The sequence below is a fragment of the Scardinius erythrophthalmus genome (genome assembly GCF_964197995.2).
Source record: "Scardinius erythrophthalmus genome assembly, chromosome: 16".
Lineage (NCBI taxonomy): Eukaryota > Metazoa > Chordata > Actinopteri > Cypriniformes > Leuciscidae > Scardinius > Scardinius erythrophthalmus.
In genome coordinates, this window is record NC_138236.1 from 8,335,912 (window position 1) to 8,352,855 (window position 16,944).

The window sequence follows — 16,944 nt, forward strand, 5'->3', positions numbered from 1 at the left end:
ACGCCCTCAGTCCTCATTTACTTTAATTGTATTAAAAGGAGTTCTGGATATTCTTCAAAATAATTACCTTTTATTTTCTAGGGTAGAGATATGGTCATAAGGTTGTTGATAAGCATGAGAGCATGATGCCAGAATTTAAATTCCGGATGAACTTTTCCTTTAACAATGTGAAATGGAAAAAAAAAAGCTTTGTGAATGCCTCCCTCCAGGTATATCAGAGCTCCTGAGTCATGGGTATTTAAATGGGTGTTGCTTGAAAGTCAAATATGAAAAGTGACCAGATTTACCACAGTTCCCCTGGTAACAGAATGCTGACAGCGGGGCGTGATGTGGTATTTTCATGGGATTCACCAATTATATTGACAGTGAATTCATGTGACAGCAGTTGCAATTACACTAGGCTAATTAGCTTTTGCATTGTGCTTTATGTCAGTATAGACACATAATGCTGCCTTGCATGGAGCAGAAAGACGGAGGACTCTTGAGATGTTTCTCAGTAAGACAAGCTCATGGCCTGTCAATAGATCCGCCTCAGGGAAATTAGCGAGCAGAAGACAATTGAAAGAACTATAATGCAATTCACTCTCACGCATACATAAATACACACATGGCTCACTAACACACTCTCTCCTACATCTGAAATAATGAATCATTGCTCAGGAGTGGGATGCAGTGAGTAGCTTGATTCAGTCCACAATCATTGCACTTGTTCAGTGCAGTTATACTTTTTTTGTCTCACATCTGACATTCAAGAGCATCCCACTTTCAGTCGATGTAGGTTTAACCTATCTATTATTAGACAAAAAGCAGGATAACAGTAAAATAATCAGTTTCAGAAATGATACCAAACTATTCAGGTCAGGACTGTACCTCAAGGCTTAATGAAATTGGAAAATTATAAAGAATAATTATTGATTTCTTTTTCATGTCTCCTCATACAGTGATTAGTAATGGAAGTAAGATTGGTATGGCCAATCAGGGTAATGACATCAGGGAGACACTGAACTTAGTCCAAGTCTAATAACAATTAAAAATGTTCTCATAACAATTCTAGTTTAAGCCTCAACCTGAGCAACAACTCACTCTTAAGGAGTAGTTCATCAAAACATTTTTTTTTTAAAATATAATTTACTCACCCTTATGTTGTTGACTTCCACTTCTGTGGAATGCAAAAAAAGATATTTTGAATAAGTTTTCAACTGTTTTTGTCCATATCATGAATGTCAATGGGGTCCAAAACAACATGTAGCCTATGGATTATATGATTCATTTTGTGGTCAAAACAACACTGACACACTTTTATAAATACTTTATTTTGAATTCCACAGAAGGAAGAATGTCATACAGGTTTGGAACTGGACTTGTGTTCTTATTTTGATATTCTGTTGTGTGTTGTTTAGTTCCTGTTTCTCTGCTCTGTACAGTTTTGGTTACTGATTATCTCCTTGTTTGTTTCTGTGGTTATGTAAGATTATCACCGGTAATTTTTTTTGTGTCGTCTTGTATTAAAATTCCCTGTTTTGTTCACGTGATCCTCCCCAACCCCACCCCCCCAGAATTTGTGTCTTCTGCTGAACACAAAAGAAGATATTTTGAAGAATATGGGTAACCAAGCAGTTGATTGGCCCCATTGACTTCCATAGGGGTCCATCAACTGTTTGGTTACTGACATTCTTCACAAGGATTAGGCCTTAGTTCAATTTATGACATTTAAGTTGCTTTTATAAACGCCTTAGAAAAGAAACATTACTGGTGTGCATCTTGAGACAAAACAATGGCACTGACATATTTTAAGATATGTCAGTGCAAGTTGCTTTCAGTTAAAACGGCTCAAACATGCATTTTAGTCTGGGACTATAGGCTTAAGCCTTGTCTGTGAAACCGGGGGCAGATTAGACTGTGTGATAAAAGTGCTTACTAATCATATCTGTGCAATCATATCTGTGCAAGTTATTTCCAATTTACTGTCATGAACAAATCGAAAGAACTACTTGCATAACCCGAGGTTCATCCACCTAGAACAATAGTGTCTCCACTAAAAGGATGATTCAGACAAATTTACAGCTTCAATAGTCTTTCTGTATGAAAGAATTAATGTAAGTACTTTAACAGAAAATTCAAGCTGCACATTTCAGCTTTTAAACCCTCTGCAATTAATTGCACCATAGACTTCCATTATTTCAAACACATTTTTACAAACTGAGGGATGAAATTATTTTCTGTGGTAGTCGACGGCACAGATGCTGTCGAGAGAGCTTAAAGGGATACTTCACTGTTTTTTCATATTAAACTGTGTTATTCCCTTAACTAAGACGAGTTGATACATACCTCTCTCGTCTCAGTGTGTGCACTCAATCGCTCTGGCGCGCGGCGACACTTTGATAGCACTTAGCTTAGCCCAGTTTATTCATTAGGGACCAAACAGAGATGAAGTTAGAAGCGACCAAACACCTCCACGTTTTCCCTATTTAAAAACAGTTACACGACCAAGTATGGTGACACAAAATAAAACGTGGTGCTTTTCTAAGCGGGTAAAAAGGATAACTAATGTATGGCGGAACAGCACTTGGGACTCGGGAGCTCTTTGACTCTGCGCAGTAAAAAGTCACGTTGGTTCTGATGACAGAAGTGAGAGGGAGAGGATTTTTCAAGTGTGACTTTTTACTGCGCCGAGTCGAAGTTCTCCCAAGTCCCAAGTGCTAGTCCTTGTAATGTATTTAGGCTAAATAGGGAAAAAGTGGAGGTGTTTGGTCGCTTCTAACTTCATCTCTGTTTGGATCCTAATGAATGAACTGGGCTAAGCTAAGTGCTATCAAAGTGTCGCCGCGCGCCAGAGCGATTGAGTGCACACAGTGAGACGAGAGAGGTATGTATCAACTCGTCTTAGTTAAGGGAATAACACAGTTTAATATGAAAAAAAAAAACGGTGAAGTATCCCTTTAAATTGTGTTGAACCTGGTACCCTTAAATGAAGCCTTTTAAACTGCTCACGAAGTGCTGTAACAGGATTTGAGATGTTTTTAAACCACTTTCCTTTTATAAATTGAGGCTTTATTATCAGCGATGCTTTGGTTTTGGCTCTACTTCTACTTGGGGTCTAGTCTAATGTTTTGGAATTGCACTGGGTGGCTAACAAAGCATTGTATTCACAATGAAATGTTTTTAAATGAACAGACTTCATGTTTAAAATGTCCGAATGGAGGTGTTAAAGTCAATTGCGGAGCATTAGCACTGAAACTAAATCTTCTCTTGTGGTTATGCAGTAGTATGCATTGATTAGACACATACCCAGTGTGGTTATTGAACTGCTGTACACTGGGAATCTCATGAATTATGATGCGTTTGATGGATGTTATCTGCTGAGTTTTTCCTGGATATCATTTATATTCATTATGACAGCTGCTATATATCACTCTGTGTGTGTTTAAAAGTGGTTGTAAAAGTGATGCTTGTTGAAAGTGTTTTGTTGCTCTGTCACTGCGTGTCTCTTGAGTAATTGATGCGTACATTTAAGCTTCACTTAAGCAGATGATTAAAAAGGTTGTATTCTATTTTTAGGAGGTGTGCATATAAATATTCAGCAGTGCATGTGCATACTACATGTCTGTGCGTTTCACAGGAAATATGATTTTTTCAATTAATTAAGCTTACAGCACATTCCTGTTGACATATTGGCAGGATCATCACAAACCTTAAAAGGTCAAAAGCACAATTAGACGCACAGTGATCTTTAGGTATTTGAAGAAGATGAAATGGAACAGGTAGTTCTTCAGCAAATGACACAGAAGTTGGCTTTATAGAGGGATTAATATGCTGCCAACACTGAATTGATCTCATCAGGATGAAAATATATTCTGCATTGCTGTTTTATCTCCACACTTTTCAAGCACTTTCAGCTGATTTATTGCTCAGGGGCTGTATTCACAAAGAATTTTAAGGCTAAAAGTAGCTCCGAACTGGCGAATTTAGGAGCAACTCCTAAAAATAATGGGCGTGTCACTCATAACTTTAGGACTCCTAATTTTTTTGACTAAGAGTAATTCACGAAGCATTTTAGCCCTAAAAGTAGCACCTAAGCCTGGGACAGCTTAAAAGAAGTAGAGAGGACTCCTAACTCACTAAGACCTATTCACAAACCGCTTTTTGTGGCATTTCACGTTGCGATGTTTTGAAATGCGTATGCGGCGGCTACAGGAGCTTCCAATCGCGAGGGAACAATTTTGCATTGTAGGCAACTAGGGATGCAATAACGCCACCAACAACAACCAAAACTAGGCTACTCATTGCATGTAAACTAATTGTAACGTTTCATTGTGAATCAAATTAAAATGTTCTTCTCTTTGCAAACATAGGCAGAGGCATATAGTGACAGATTAATTCAATAATGTTGCAAAGATATTGCATCAATCCATATGTTTCATTAGGCTACTAGGCTATTTGTTTTGCCTTACTCTTTATTCATTTAGGCTATTTATTCAGTTATTCATCATCTTCCGTCCTTCGCACTACTTGTGTCGCGCACGCATTCTCAGACCTGTCACCTGTCACTCATCATCGTAGGGGAGGTGTTTGGAATCATTCCCGCGTTACAATCATCAGCCAATCAAGGTGGTCACTTCAGTCAAGCTCGTGCATGAGTAATGACGTCAGCCATAGCAACGAAGACTCACTCTTAGTTTAGTTAGAGAATGTCTAATATGGCGAGAAGTTTCACTCTCAGTACACTTCCGGCTTCTGAACTGGTTGCAGTTCCTACCAATACCTATTTTACTGGCGCTATACCAATAAAAATCCACTTTTCTCAGGATATAATTTTTTGTCTAGTAATTTGAATGTTGTATTCGAAAGGAGATGCAAATAAATTACACTCTGCTGGGTGTTAGATTTTTTTGAGTCACTTATTTGCTTTAAAAAGTATTTTAAAGTGTCAATGACGTCATATACATGTACGACCAGAGATACTGCTTCACGGCAATCCTTCAGTCACTCTGGTGCGTTCTCGCTCTGCACTTTCTTTTCACTCGAGGCATCAACAACACAGCTGACACAGGTAAACACACTTGCTAGAAGAGTTTTTGTTTTGTTTGTTTCTGGTCCCGCTGCGGATGACACGATGCCATCAAGCGGTATCTCTGGTCGTAATCAGTCCTTCACTGACCAATCAGCGTTCATTAGCAGAATGCTAGCGTGTTATGGGCAACAACAACTCAACTTGTAAGAAATCGAAAGGACATAAGTACTCGTTCATTCAACTTTCGACCTAAAACCCATGTTGAACTTGCAAAATCTACAATCAGATTTGAGATTTCTCAACGGCAATCGGGTGAAAGAGATACATTTAGCCGTCTAGCCCCATAGACTCCCATTCATTCTGCACTCATGGCGATCGCCCCCCAGTGGAACTCTGGTGGTACTACAACCAAAATTCGGTACAATAGAGCTTAATAGGGAGTGGGCAGGCTCTCCGTAGACGGGCTCTGGTTTAGTTGTCATTAAGAGTAGGTCTGAAAGGCGTTGTGAATAACTTTTAAGAGAAAACTCCTAGCTAAAATCTTTTATACGGATCTTATGTTTTTGTTTGATATTACTTTTTTTTTTAAATGTGGCCAATATTAGATTCAAGTGTGAAAAGGTCACGATCCTGAACTTCCTCGCATGCACAAAAGAATGATAGCAAATACAGGATGCAGAAGTAAATATGGAGGTTACTTAAGTCAACATATACACGTTCATTTATAAGGTGATGTGCTGCAGAAGCCAGCCAATTTGTGCGCAGACGAGGATAAAGAGAAAGAGAGGAACGTTTTTCTTGAACAGTATTTCCAGTGTTTGCTTAGCTGCCTGTCACCATAATCCTTATGAGTTTATAACGGCGCACAGTTCCTCCACTGACTAACTTCGCTGCCGCCTTCCATATTCAAAGAACCAGCCCTGTGTCCCAATGTCCATAGTGCACACTATCCATCCTAAATAGTATGTAGATAAGAATAAGGCTGCGTCCGAAAGCTTAAAAATGCTGCCTTCGGAGGATGCTTTCAAAGGTATGAAGGCTTCAAGGCACGTCCTAATCCAATGTTAGCCTCACTTCCTGTCTCCTGAGATACCTTCATCTGATCAATTTTTGAAGGCAGCATAGATGTTTCTTTCGCTGCCTTTGATATCCCACAATCCTGTGTGTTCCATTCTGTGACAGTTGAGCTAGAAAAATAAACATGGCATATGAAAGTTGTGGTTGATGGTCAGTTTGTGTAAATGTATGTTTTGACCAAAAGTTTCCACTTTTGATGTCATTTCTAGTGAGAAATTACTAAATATTCGCCTAGTTATCACCAACGCTTGCACCGTTTTGTTGAAGATCATTAAATTGTTACGCTGCCTCTGAAGGTGAGGTACCTTCGTGCACAAACGTTGTCTGCAAAGTCATGGCCTGATAAGGCAGCGAGGCAACAAGTCAGCTGCTTAAGCTTTCGGATGGAGCCTAAGTGTGTCCCAAAGGACATTATGTTGAAAAGAGTATGCCAAAAGGTAGATTTTCAAAGTGTGGATCCGTGCACACTCTAACGGCTAACATTGCCCACAAAATTGCGCTTTGGAGGAGGATTTGGTCAAGAACTACAAACATGAGTAAAAAGAGTTAAAAATCTAGAAACATGGTGGATATACGCGACTGAGAGTTAAGTAGAGAGCTTTAGATAAAGGTGTTTGAGTGACTAAATATCAATATTTAACCTGATCAAAAAATATGAATTTGATGTTATCCGTGTTATATTTCATCTGCAACAACAATGTGAACTTTTAAATGCAACATCATGCAAAAATATGAGCAGAATTCTCTGTGTGAAAGATCCACGACTAGCAGATCAACGTGCTACTTCTTTTCTCTCCAATATGGTAGGAAATTAAACTAAATTAAATGTGGAGGATGTTAACTGTGACAAGATGATTGACAGGCCAGTGTATGGTTACAGGATGCATGTAACTAGTGACAGAGCGTCCGTTGAAGACGGAAAATGTCCCAAAGCTCGTATACTCTTCTGCTACACACACAAAAGTATGTACTTTTTCTTCACAAAAAGTAGGAGAATTGGGACTCAGCCCAACGGTATGTAAAATATTTTCAGCTCCCATCAGCGGAGCATTGTGACGAATGACGTTATAGTCCAATGAATTCTGATATGACTGTCTAGACTGAGGTCGCATTGCAAAACATCATATGACATCACGCATATGAAAGTGACCAAAATCAGAATTGATGTGATCAGACCCATTGTGGTGGCTTATAAGCAAAGAAAAACTTTTACCTGAAGTCTGAACATAGCCTAATATATGATTTTCCACACCATAGTAATTTGGAATCAGCGTCTCTTTCTGTTTTCATTGCTATTTTTGTTGTTCTTTTCTGTGCCGTTCAAAACCCTTTCCTTCTGTCTTTTCCCACAGGAATGACGTGTCAAGCCCGCAGCTCGTACCTGAACTCAGAGGTGCTTTGGGGAGAACGCTTCACCCCTGTGCTCTCGTTGGAGGAGGGATTCTACGAGGTGGATTATGACACCTTCCACCACACATATCCCTCTCCAACCCCTTCCTGCTCTGCACGGGAGCTGGCAGAACTGGCAAAGAAAGGGGAAGCTATCCCTTTGCCCCCTATTTCACCCCCAGCAACCCTGGGAGAGCCCCTAAGCCCAAAGGAGATGCCCGAGGAGGAGCACAAGGAAGAAGAAGAAGCAGAAGCAGAAGACACTGTTAGCAATGGTGATGTGAACAGACTGGAATGCGAGCAAGAATTTTGATGCATTGCAATCTGCAATCTTTTGCTGCCCCTGTGTGGCAGATGGAAATAGACAGACATAGAAAAACTCACTTCAGCCACATAAACGCAACATAAAGTTACAAATCTATAAGCCTACATTTTGTCATTGACCCCACACTGGTACTGTTTATTATCTGTTTTCAAGAATAGAACAAAATTGCACATGGTTAAGTTTTTGCATTTTAGGCGCAAAAAATGAAAACCTATTTCAGCTTGGACTTAAATGCAATTTATTTAAATAAGATGTAAATATTTGCAGCTTTGTGCTGTGCTTGTTTAACACACGCTACTGAGCTTGCATCATTGCTTTTGAGGTTTATAAGTAGGCTATTTCTAAATCCAGTTTATTTGTATAGATTGCAATTTATTGGTCCAGATGGTGCTTGTATAGACACTACAGCATTTTCTGTGCAAAACTGCTGGTAAAAAACATTTCCTAATTATTTTTTCTTTTTTTGTTTCATTAATAAAGGACATTCCATTCTCTATAAAGGGAATATTGAAGATGCTTAGAATTGCACATCATGTATGGAGTCATAAACATAATCATGTATTGAAAATAATTAACAGATATGTATCATAAACTCTAAAAGTTGGATATTAACACCCAGCAAACAGAAAGCACAATGTAACTGTTCCTCATTCATTGTATTGAAAATCTATGAAACGCATTGTAGCTACTATTTTTAGTCATTTTCCAGATCTTGTCTAACATTCATATTTCCGCTTGAGAAATACCCTCACTGTTATTTATAGCTCTTTTTTTACACCAGATTTAATAAAATTCTGTTTCTGTTTTATTTTCAGGAAGTGAAAAAGGCAATTAGTTTTGACTTTTTTTATGTTTTTGAAAGAAGTCTCTTATGCTCACCAAGGCTGCATTTATTTAACCCTTGTGTGGTGTTCATATTTTTGTTATTCAGCCAGTGTTCGTGGGTCTGGTGGACTCGCTGCATTTTTGGGTTTTTAATGCAACATAATCAAACAATTTATGTTAAAATACTCAACAGAATATTTCCTCTTTAGCTAGATCACATTTAAGAATTGCAACCTTGTGCGGGAACGGCAGGGGTAGAAACAAAACTCACTTTTGGACTCACACTCTCTCACACTTACACACAATCTCTCTCTCACATGCACGCACATGCACATACACACACACACACAACACACACACACTCACTTGGATTTGTGGTTTACAGGGACTCTCCATAGGCGTAATGGTTTTTACTAATGTACAAACTGTATAATCTGTCCCCCTAAACCTACCCATCACAGAAAACTTTTGGCCTTTTTTGAATTTCAAAAAACACCATTTAGTATGTTTTTTAAGCCGTTTGGTTTATGAGGACACAGATGTCCTCATAAACCATGTTTACGTTGTAATACCCATGTCATTATACACATTTGTGTCCTCATAAACCATATACCAGAACACACACACACACACACATACACAATAACAGCAAGCCCTGACAGGAGGAGAGAGTAAAGGTACACAGGACCTAAAATTTCCACACTTTTATTAGCCCCGGGTCCAGTGGACCAACATCCTTTGTGTACTATAAATGTGTGTGGGGGGGGGGGGGGGGGGTGTATAGTGTGTAGTCATTGAAAATGTGTTCTGATATCATGTTCTTCACAGAAAATGAGCCAAGGCCAATGAGTCTGAGGTTGAAAAAAAGAATTAATCGTATCATTTTTCTTTTGATAAAAAATGAAAACTACAAGGGTTAATCAAAAATACAGTAAAAACAGTAATATTGTGAAATATTATTACAAATTAAAATAATAGTTTTAATCAATTAAAAATTTGAATTTATTGCTGTGATGCAAAGTTTAAGGGTTAGTTCACCCAAAAATGAAAATTCTGTTAGTAATTACTCACCCTCGTGTTGGTCCAACCCCGTGAGACTTCGGAGACTTCATCTTCGGAACACAAATTAAGATATTTTTTGATGAAATCTGAGAACTGGCTCACTTCTTCATAGGCTGCTAGGTAATTGCATCTGCCGGCCCAGAAAAGTTAGTAAAGACATCGTTAAAATAGTCCAAGTGACTACAGTGGCTCAACCTTAAGTTTATCAAGCGACGAGAATACTTTTTGTGCCCAAAAAAAAACAAAAATAACAACTTTATTCAACTATTAATTTTCTTCAGTGTGGGCCAGAGCGCCACGACGCATGCGCGAGAACTGAGAAGATGATGCTCACGACCATTTGATGGGAATGTGTGAAAGGTAAGATATTCATTTTGCGTCATTGGTAAGGCACTTTTACGTTTTCTCGTTGGTTTCTCACGATTCGGATATCTAGGAAATGCACACTTAAGAACCATTTTAAACACTACACGAGACCCAACTGCGCCATCGTCTCAGTTCTCGCGCATGCGTCCTGGTGTTGGACGCAAGGGGGAAAAAAACATTATAAAATATATTGAAATAGTTATTTTAATTTGTAATAATATTTAGCAATATTGTTGTTTGTTACTGTTCACCAGGTAAAAATATTGTGTATTCTGCACTTACAGCTTAATTAATTTATTAAGTTCAAAGTAGCCTAGCATGTACAATGGTAGAAATAATAAAATGTCACATTTGGATTTCATGGTGACTTTAACACAAAGCTCTTTCTTGTTACTTTGGTTGGTCTGCAAAGAGAATCTGCATCTGCATTAATACATAGACATTTTATACTAAATTAATCTACTGCAGAACTCAACATCCTTGTGTCATAGCTGGACAAAACTGTAAGCTTTCCTCATCACATGTCTTGTGAGTTATAGTTTGGAAAGTGTGTGTTAATGTTGAGTCAAAGAAATCTTTAATCTACAATGTATTTCATCAACTGACAGACCCAGTAATATGATATGCAATAAGAAACTAAAGCAATTCCTATTGAGTCGTATTGATATCATTGTAAACCAAGGTGCATGACAGACTACAAACAATATTTTCTAATCAATATTCTCAATTATGCCTATTGTTGGTGGTAATTTCTCCATATAAAGAAAGGTTTTAAGAGTTTTAAAGAATGAGATTAACTGCTCTCTATGGCTTCTACAGTAGAACTCAATATCACAGAATTATAGTGAATAACACAAAGTACATTACATAGTTCCCTCCTCAAATCAAATTTCCCCAGTGACCTTGGAGCATAAAACAAGCGCTTTTTTCCTGAATAATGATCCAATAACCAACTGCATGGGTTCAGCCAAAAATACATTCATTGCAACATTCAGTCAAGTTATAGTTTTCAGTTGTCACCACCATTGATGTTATTGTTGTATTTTCCCCTATCATCACTTTTTATAAAGTGAATCCTTGTTAATTAAGTCCTTTGAGTTTTAAAAGCTATATAGACATAGCTGACATGTTCCTTTTGTTTATAATTATGAAAAGATATTAGTGCCACTTGATTATACAATACAATATGAAACAGATGTATAGCTCTAGCTAGCACTTTTAATTAGAAACTGATCAAAGAGCTTTCATGGTAATGCCATAGTGCTGAATGATTACCATATTCATTAAACATGATATTTACATTTTGGCCTACTACAACTTACAAAAGGATACTGTCCAAGCATGGTATTATAGGCTACTATGGTACACATGGTAATACAGTGGCAATTTTCTTTAAGTGTGTCTTTCATAAACTAATAAACATTTATTTCTATTACACACTGTTGGCTCATTCCAATCACATGAATGACGCAGTGCATGGTTGTAGTTTGCCTCTAGATGGCGGAACAACGAGCAAGAGCCACGTTTTTTTTTTGCAAGTGCATTATGGGTAAGACGTTCGACGCACATGTTGCCACCACCTGATCAGAACTAAACGAGTCTGGAGGAAGAGCTGCGGGATTGTATCTTCGGCAGCTATTTGTAGAATTAAAACCGGATTAGCTACATATAGTAAGATAAAATGAGACCAGGTAAGCTGTTTCTAGTTTTTGATGTATTTATGTTTGTTTCCATGGTCGCGCTATAAAACATAAGTGTTTATGTGTTGGTTTTGCTCGTGAACATGCCGGACAAATTAGCCACGCGCTTGAAGTGTCTGCGCACGAATCGCCCTTTCTTTTTTCCTTTATTTATGAAATGTAATGGCATTGTTGGTTATTTTATTAGTATACAGTTAAACATTTGATTGTGGTCGTATAAAAAAAGGTTTCAATGTAAACAATTATATTTATTGTTGTATTTAACTTTGCGCGTGCAAGCAAACGAGCCATGCTGCGCACGCGGTGCTGAAGCCCCACATGGCTCTTAACTATAGACACTATTCTTTTGTGTTTAAGATTACTGGTCTATTTTACTTAGTTGCGTTGTTTTTATTATTAAATCAAAATCGTACTCTTTATCGATTTGATTTTGGCCGGACATTGTGCACAAGGCTTATTTTAATGGTGGAGTTTACACACTTTGTTGAGGAACTCTTGTCAGACCATGTCGATAAACTAGTGAAAACGAGTAGTTTTGGTTTAGTGGACAACCTGTAGCAGAATCAAATATTATACACAAACCAAAGTTACCAATGAATGAAATGTAACTTTGTATGAAGTTACTAGTGGTTGAGGATGTTTTTTTTTTTTTTTTAAACGGGGCCCAGTTGCAACCCTTGTTTATAATATAATTATCTTTAATCTTTCTCAACTTTGTCATAAAGCATTTATAACTAAAGGTTTTCCTAATATAAAGGTTTTGTTGCAGCTGACTACAGTTTTCTGAGTGACACATTGATTTACGCCATCCCTTGTTTTGGCATCAACAAAGTTTAACTGTTATTGGTTCAATTAATTAACATGTGATTTCTCTTGACAGGATTCAGCCCGAGAGGAGGAGGAGGTAGAGGAGGCTTTGGAGACAGGGGTGGAGGTAGAGGAGGCTTCGGAGGTAGAGGAGGTTTTGGAGGCCGAGGAGGAGACAGGGGTGGAAGAGGAGGATTTCGAGGAGGAAGAGGTGGTGGTAAGCAAAATGTTAAAATGATTTTTTTCATATATATTTAATTCTGGTATTGTTGGAAATGGAAATGTTAGTTGACGTTGGCAAAAATACTTTTGGTTAAAAAAAACAATTAAATTGAATTAAATATTTGGTATTTAATTAACTATATACAGTACCAGTCAAAAGTTTGGAAACATACTATTTTTAATGTTTTTGCAAGAAGTCTCTTATGCTCATCAAGCCTGTATTTATTTTAATAGAAAATACAGAAAAAACAATAATATTGTTAAATAATGCTTTTCTATTTGAATGTACTTTAAAATATAATTTATTTATGTGATGCAAAGCTGAATTTTCATCAGCCATTACTCCAGTCTTCAGTGTCACTTGATCCTTCAGAAATCAATTTAATATCCCCGATTTATCTATGTTGGAATCAGTTGTGCTGCTTAATATTTCTTTATAACCTGGCTGTGGGACTACTTTCAGGATTCTTTCAGAGTTTATTTAAAATAGAAATCTATTCTAACAATATACCCTACCATTCAAAAGTTTGGGGCCAGCAATCTCTTTCTTTCCTTTAATTTTTTTCAAAGAAATCAACACTTTTATTCTGCAAGGATGTTAAATTGGTCATAAAAAAGTTGTAAAGATTTATATTGTTAGAAAAGATTTATATTTTGAATAAATGCTGTTCTTTTTACTTTTGAAAAAAGTATCACAGGTTTAAAAAATATTGAGCAGCACAACTGTTTCTAACATTAATAATCAATCAGCTTATTAGAATGATTGACACTGAAGACTGGAGTAATGGCTGATGAAAATTCAGCTTTGCATCACATAAATAAATTATATTTTAAAGTATATTCAAATAGAAAACCAGCATTTTAAATTGTAATATTTCAAAATATTACTTTTTTTCTGCATAAGACTTTCAAAAACTTTCCAAACTTATATATATACACACTATTATATCAATGTTTCTGCACTTTTTATAAACCCTTCTAGTTTAGTATGTCAGAAAAATGGGCAGTGTATTTTTCATGTTTGTTTTGATACATTTCTGTGTCTCTTGTTTGATAAAGGATTCAGGTCTCCTGGAGATGAAGGGGGCTTCCGTGGACGAGGGGGTTTCCGTGGCACTCCTAGAGGCCGTGGAGGTGGACGAGGAGGGTTCAGAGGGGGCAAAAGGGTGACCGTAGAGCCCCATAGACATGAAGGTGGGTCATCAATGTCACAACTTTCTCAAATGCACAAATCATCGGCAACATTTTGGAGTTGAAATTGCAGTTGCTGACATTGTTACTTGCTAATGTTCTGACAGGAGTGTTTATCTGCCGTGGTAAGGAGGATGCCCTGGTCACAAAGAACATGGTGATTGGAGAGTCTGTGTACGGAGAGAAGAGAATAAATGTTGAGGTGAGCTTGTAGTAGCATGTCTCTGGTGTTCACTGGAGTAGTTCTAGATATTGTATTCATTGCATGTTATTTTTTTCCTGATTTAAGGAAGGGGAAACTAAAATTGAGTACAGAGCATGGAATCCTTTCCGGTCAAAGCTGGCTGCAGCCATTTTAGGAGGTGTTGACCAGATCCACATCAAGCCGGGAGCAAAGGTCATGTACTTAGGAGCCGCATCGGGGACTACTGTATCCCATGTTTCTGACATTGTTGGACCGGTATGTGGAATTCCATTTTTTTATTTATTTTTTATATATATATACATATATACATCTTCACACATCATCAGCAAATATAAAACACTGAAACGTTTAAAGTTCAAGTGTGTTTTCTGCATAATTCTGTGTATTGTTATATTGCTATTATAAACTATTATAGTTTAATGTTTAGCTTGGATGTCATTTTAACAGAAAAAAAAACCTTTACATATTTTAGCTTAAACAATAGGAACACTTTACAGTGATTTAGTTTTTGATTTTGTGATTGTATTTATATACATTAAAGTGTTAGTTCATATTTTGAATTAGTTTTTTTTTTTTTTAATTTTAGTTTTTGATATTTTTCTAATGCTTTTGTTTTATTTTTATTTATACTTAAATACTTCATTTCAGTTGTAGTTTCAGTAATTATATAAATATTTTAGCATTATTTCAATCACAGAACATTATTTTAATAGTTTTACTTAACAATACTGATTAAAAGTTCAAATTAATGATAGATTTATTTATATGTAGTATGACTATAATGTTAGTGTAATGTATAAAGTATAGTATAATGTATAAAGTCATCTAAATGTTCAGATATTTCCAGCTCTGTAGTAGTAGTGTGTGAATGAGCCGATGCATATTCAAGCAATTTTGCGTTGTTGGTTTGGCTTGCAGACATGACACTGTTAGACAGTGTTTCTGGAAGTCCTGTTTGACATTGTCTAAATTTTATTAATTTGCTCTTCACAGGAGGGGTTGGTGTACGCTGTCGAATTCTCTCACAGATCAGGCAGAGACTTGCTGAATGTGGCCAAAAAGAGAACCAACATTATTCCCATCATTGAAGATGCACGGCACCCGCACAAGTACCGCATGCTTGTTGGTAAGTTCCTGTAATGTGAACATTTGAAGAGTAGGGAATGCTTATTGCAAGGTTGTTTATTAAAGCACTGCTGTTTTCTTTAAGGTATGGTGGACGTCATCTTTGCTGATGTTGCTCAGCCTGATCAAACAAGAATCGTCGCCCTCAATGCACACAATTTCCTGAAAAATGGAGGCCATTTTGTTATTTCCATCAAGGTAGTGTAATGCTGCTAATATGTTGACATTGATCATGTTTTTGCTGCTGTAAATCTTCAGTTGTTAACTTTTCCTTTCTTTTCATCAGGCTAACTGCATTGATTCAACAGCCGCTCCAGAGGCAGTGTTTGCGTCAGAGGTTAAGAAGATGAGCTCTGAGAACATGAAACCTCAGGAGCAGCTCACACTGGAGCCGTATGAGAGAGATCATGCAGTTGTTGTGGGAATTTACAGGTGAGTCTTGATGCATAAACCTAAAAGAACCATATAGGAACTTTCAGACTTTAAAAAAAAAAGTTTTGCACGATATTGTGCCTCCTGGTTTGAGAAGCTTCTTATTTAGGCCTGAATAGCAATTGTGTAACTTTAAAGTTGTGGTCTTAAATGTTTTTTTGTATAGCTCAGTTTTGCTCATTTTTATTGTTACTTTTTTTGCAGACCACCACCCAAGCAGAAGAAATGAGGTCTTGAAATATGTCATCACTATTCACATCCTCCTTTGCTCCTGAAATAACTGCTTCGGCCACTAGATGGACCTAAAGTTTGCAGATGACAAAAGACTGATATATCTGAACCATTTTCCTGTTTCCCTTGGATGGGAGTGTATCCCGCTGTACCCGAATGGCACAGACAATATATTGTTTATGGAGAGTATCACTGCTCCCATTTTTCCTTTGTATGATCATCCTCTGTCATGTAATATACTGTACTGAGAGATGAAGTTTGTGCTTTGCTTGTAAGAATTATTGGAAGCTAAATGTGTTGTTAACTAAATCAAGAGTTTTCCAAAGCATACATTTGTTTTTGTTTCTTTGAATATTTTTAGTAAAAAAAAATTAACAATCGAATGTCATGGCTGTTATTTGTGGAACATTTACAGAAAACACCATTGTTTCTAGTTCCATCTCCTATTTTCTGTATTATGCTTGTAACCTCACAAATCTCTGAAACAATTCAAAACTTCCTCTTGTTTTGCTGCCATAGAAGCGCTAGATATGGGTTTATACCTATTTTTTACAGTCTATGGTTTATACCAATTTTGAGATAAATTTGTATAACTAATATTAAAGGTTGTTGTTAAACCAGCCTTAGCTGGTTTAGGTTAGTCGATCTGGTTTTCTCCTATCTGACAAGTGCCCTAGACTTCTCTGAAACATCATATTAGTATATTCAAACTTATTTTCCTGCAAGGTACTGTGTGAGCATGTGTAGTTAGTTGTAGAAATTGTTAGGAATCTGAATTAAAGGTCCAGATGTTTCCTTGCCCAGAGGTTTTGTGAACATAGACAGTGTAAATAAATTTTCAACGAAATCAATAACTTAAGTTACCAGTTTGTTCAGTTCATTGCTCAAAAATTAAGTTTAAAAATTATATAAGAGGTTGACGATGTCAAGAGAACATACATTGACCGTTTATGACCAAATCCCACCCTTGGGTCAA

General features: G+C 37.0%; 2 protein-coding genes across 2 annotated transcripts in view; both read left to right on the forward strand.

The window, feature by feature from the left end:
• Positions 1–8,305, forward strand: part of kcnj21 (potassium inwardly rectifying channel subfamily J member 21) — a 29,588-nt gene extending 21,283 nt beyond the window's left edge. The window contains exon 4 of the mRNA XM_081387948.1: positions 7,441–8,305. Within this exon, the coding sequence (XP_081244074.1) occupies positions 7,441–7,790 (350 nt within the window). The 3' untranslated portion in view covers positions 7,791–8,305. The remainder of the gene's footprint in view (positions 1–7,440) is intronic.
• A 3,203-nt stretch (positions 8,306–11,508) lies between these two features.
• Positions 11,509–16,830, forward strand: fbl (fibrillarin). The gene is made up of 9 exons (XM_081387953.1): positions 11,509–11,746; positions 12,636–12,779; positions 13,844–13,978; positions 14,083–14,177; positions 14,265–14,435; positions 15,174–15,306; positions 15,391–15,503; positions 15,592–15,737; positions 15,942–16,830. Exons 1-9 carry the CDS (start codon positions 11,737–11,739, stop codon positions 15,964–15,966), a joined length of 972 nt encoding a protein of 323 aa, XP_081244079.1. The 5' UTR covers positions 11,509–11,736; the 3' UTR covers positions 15,967–16,830.
• The last annotated feature ends 114 nt before the right edge of the window (positions 16,831–16,944 follow it).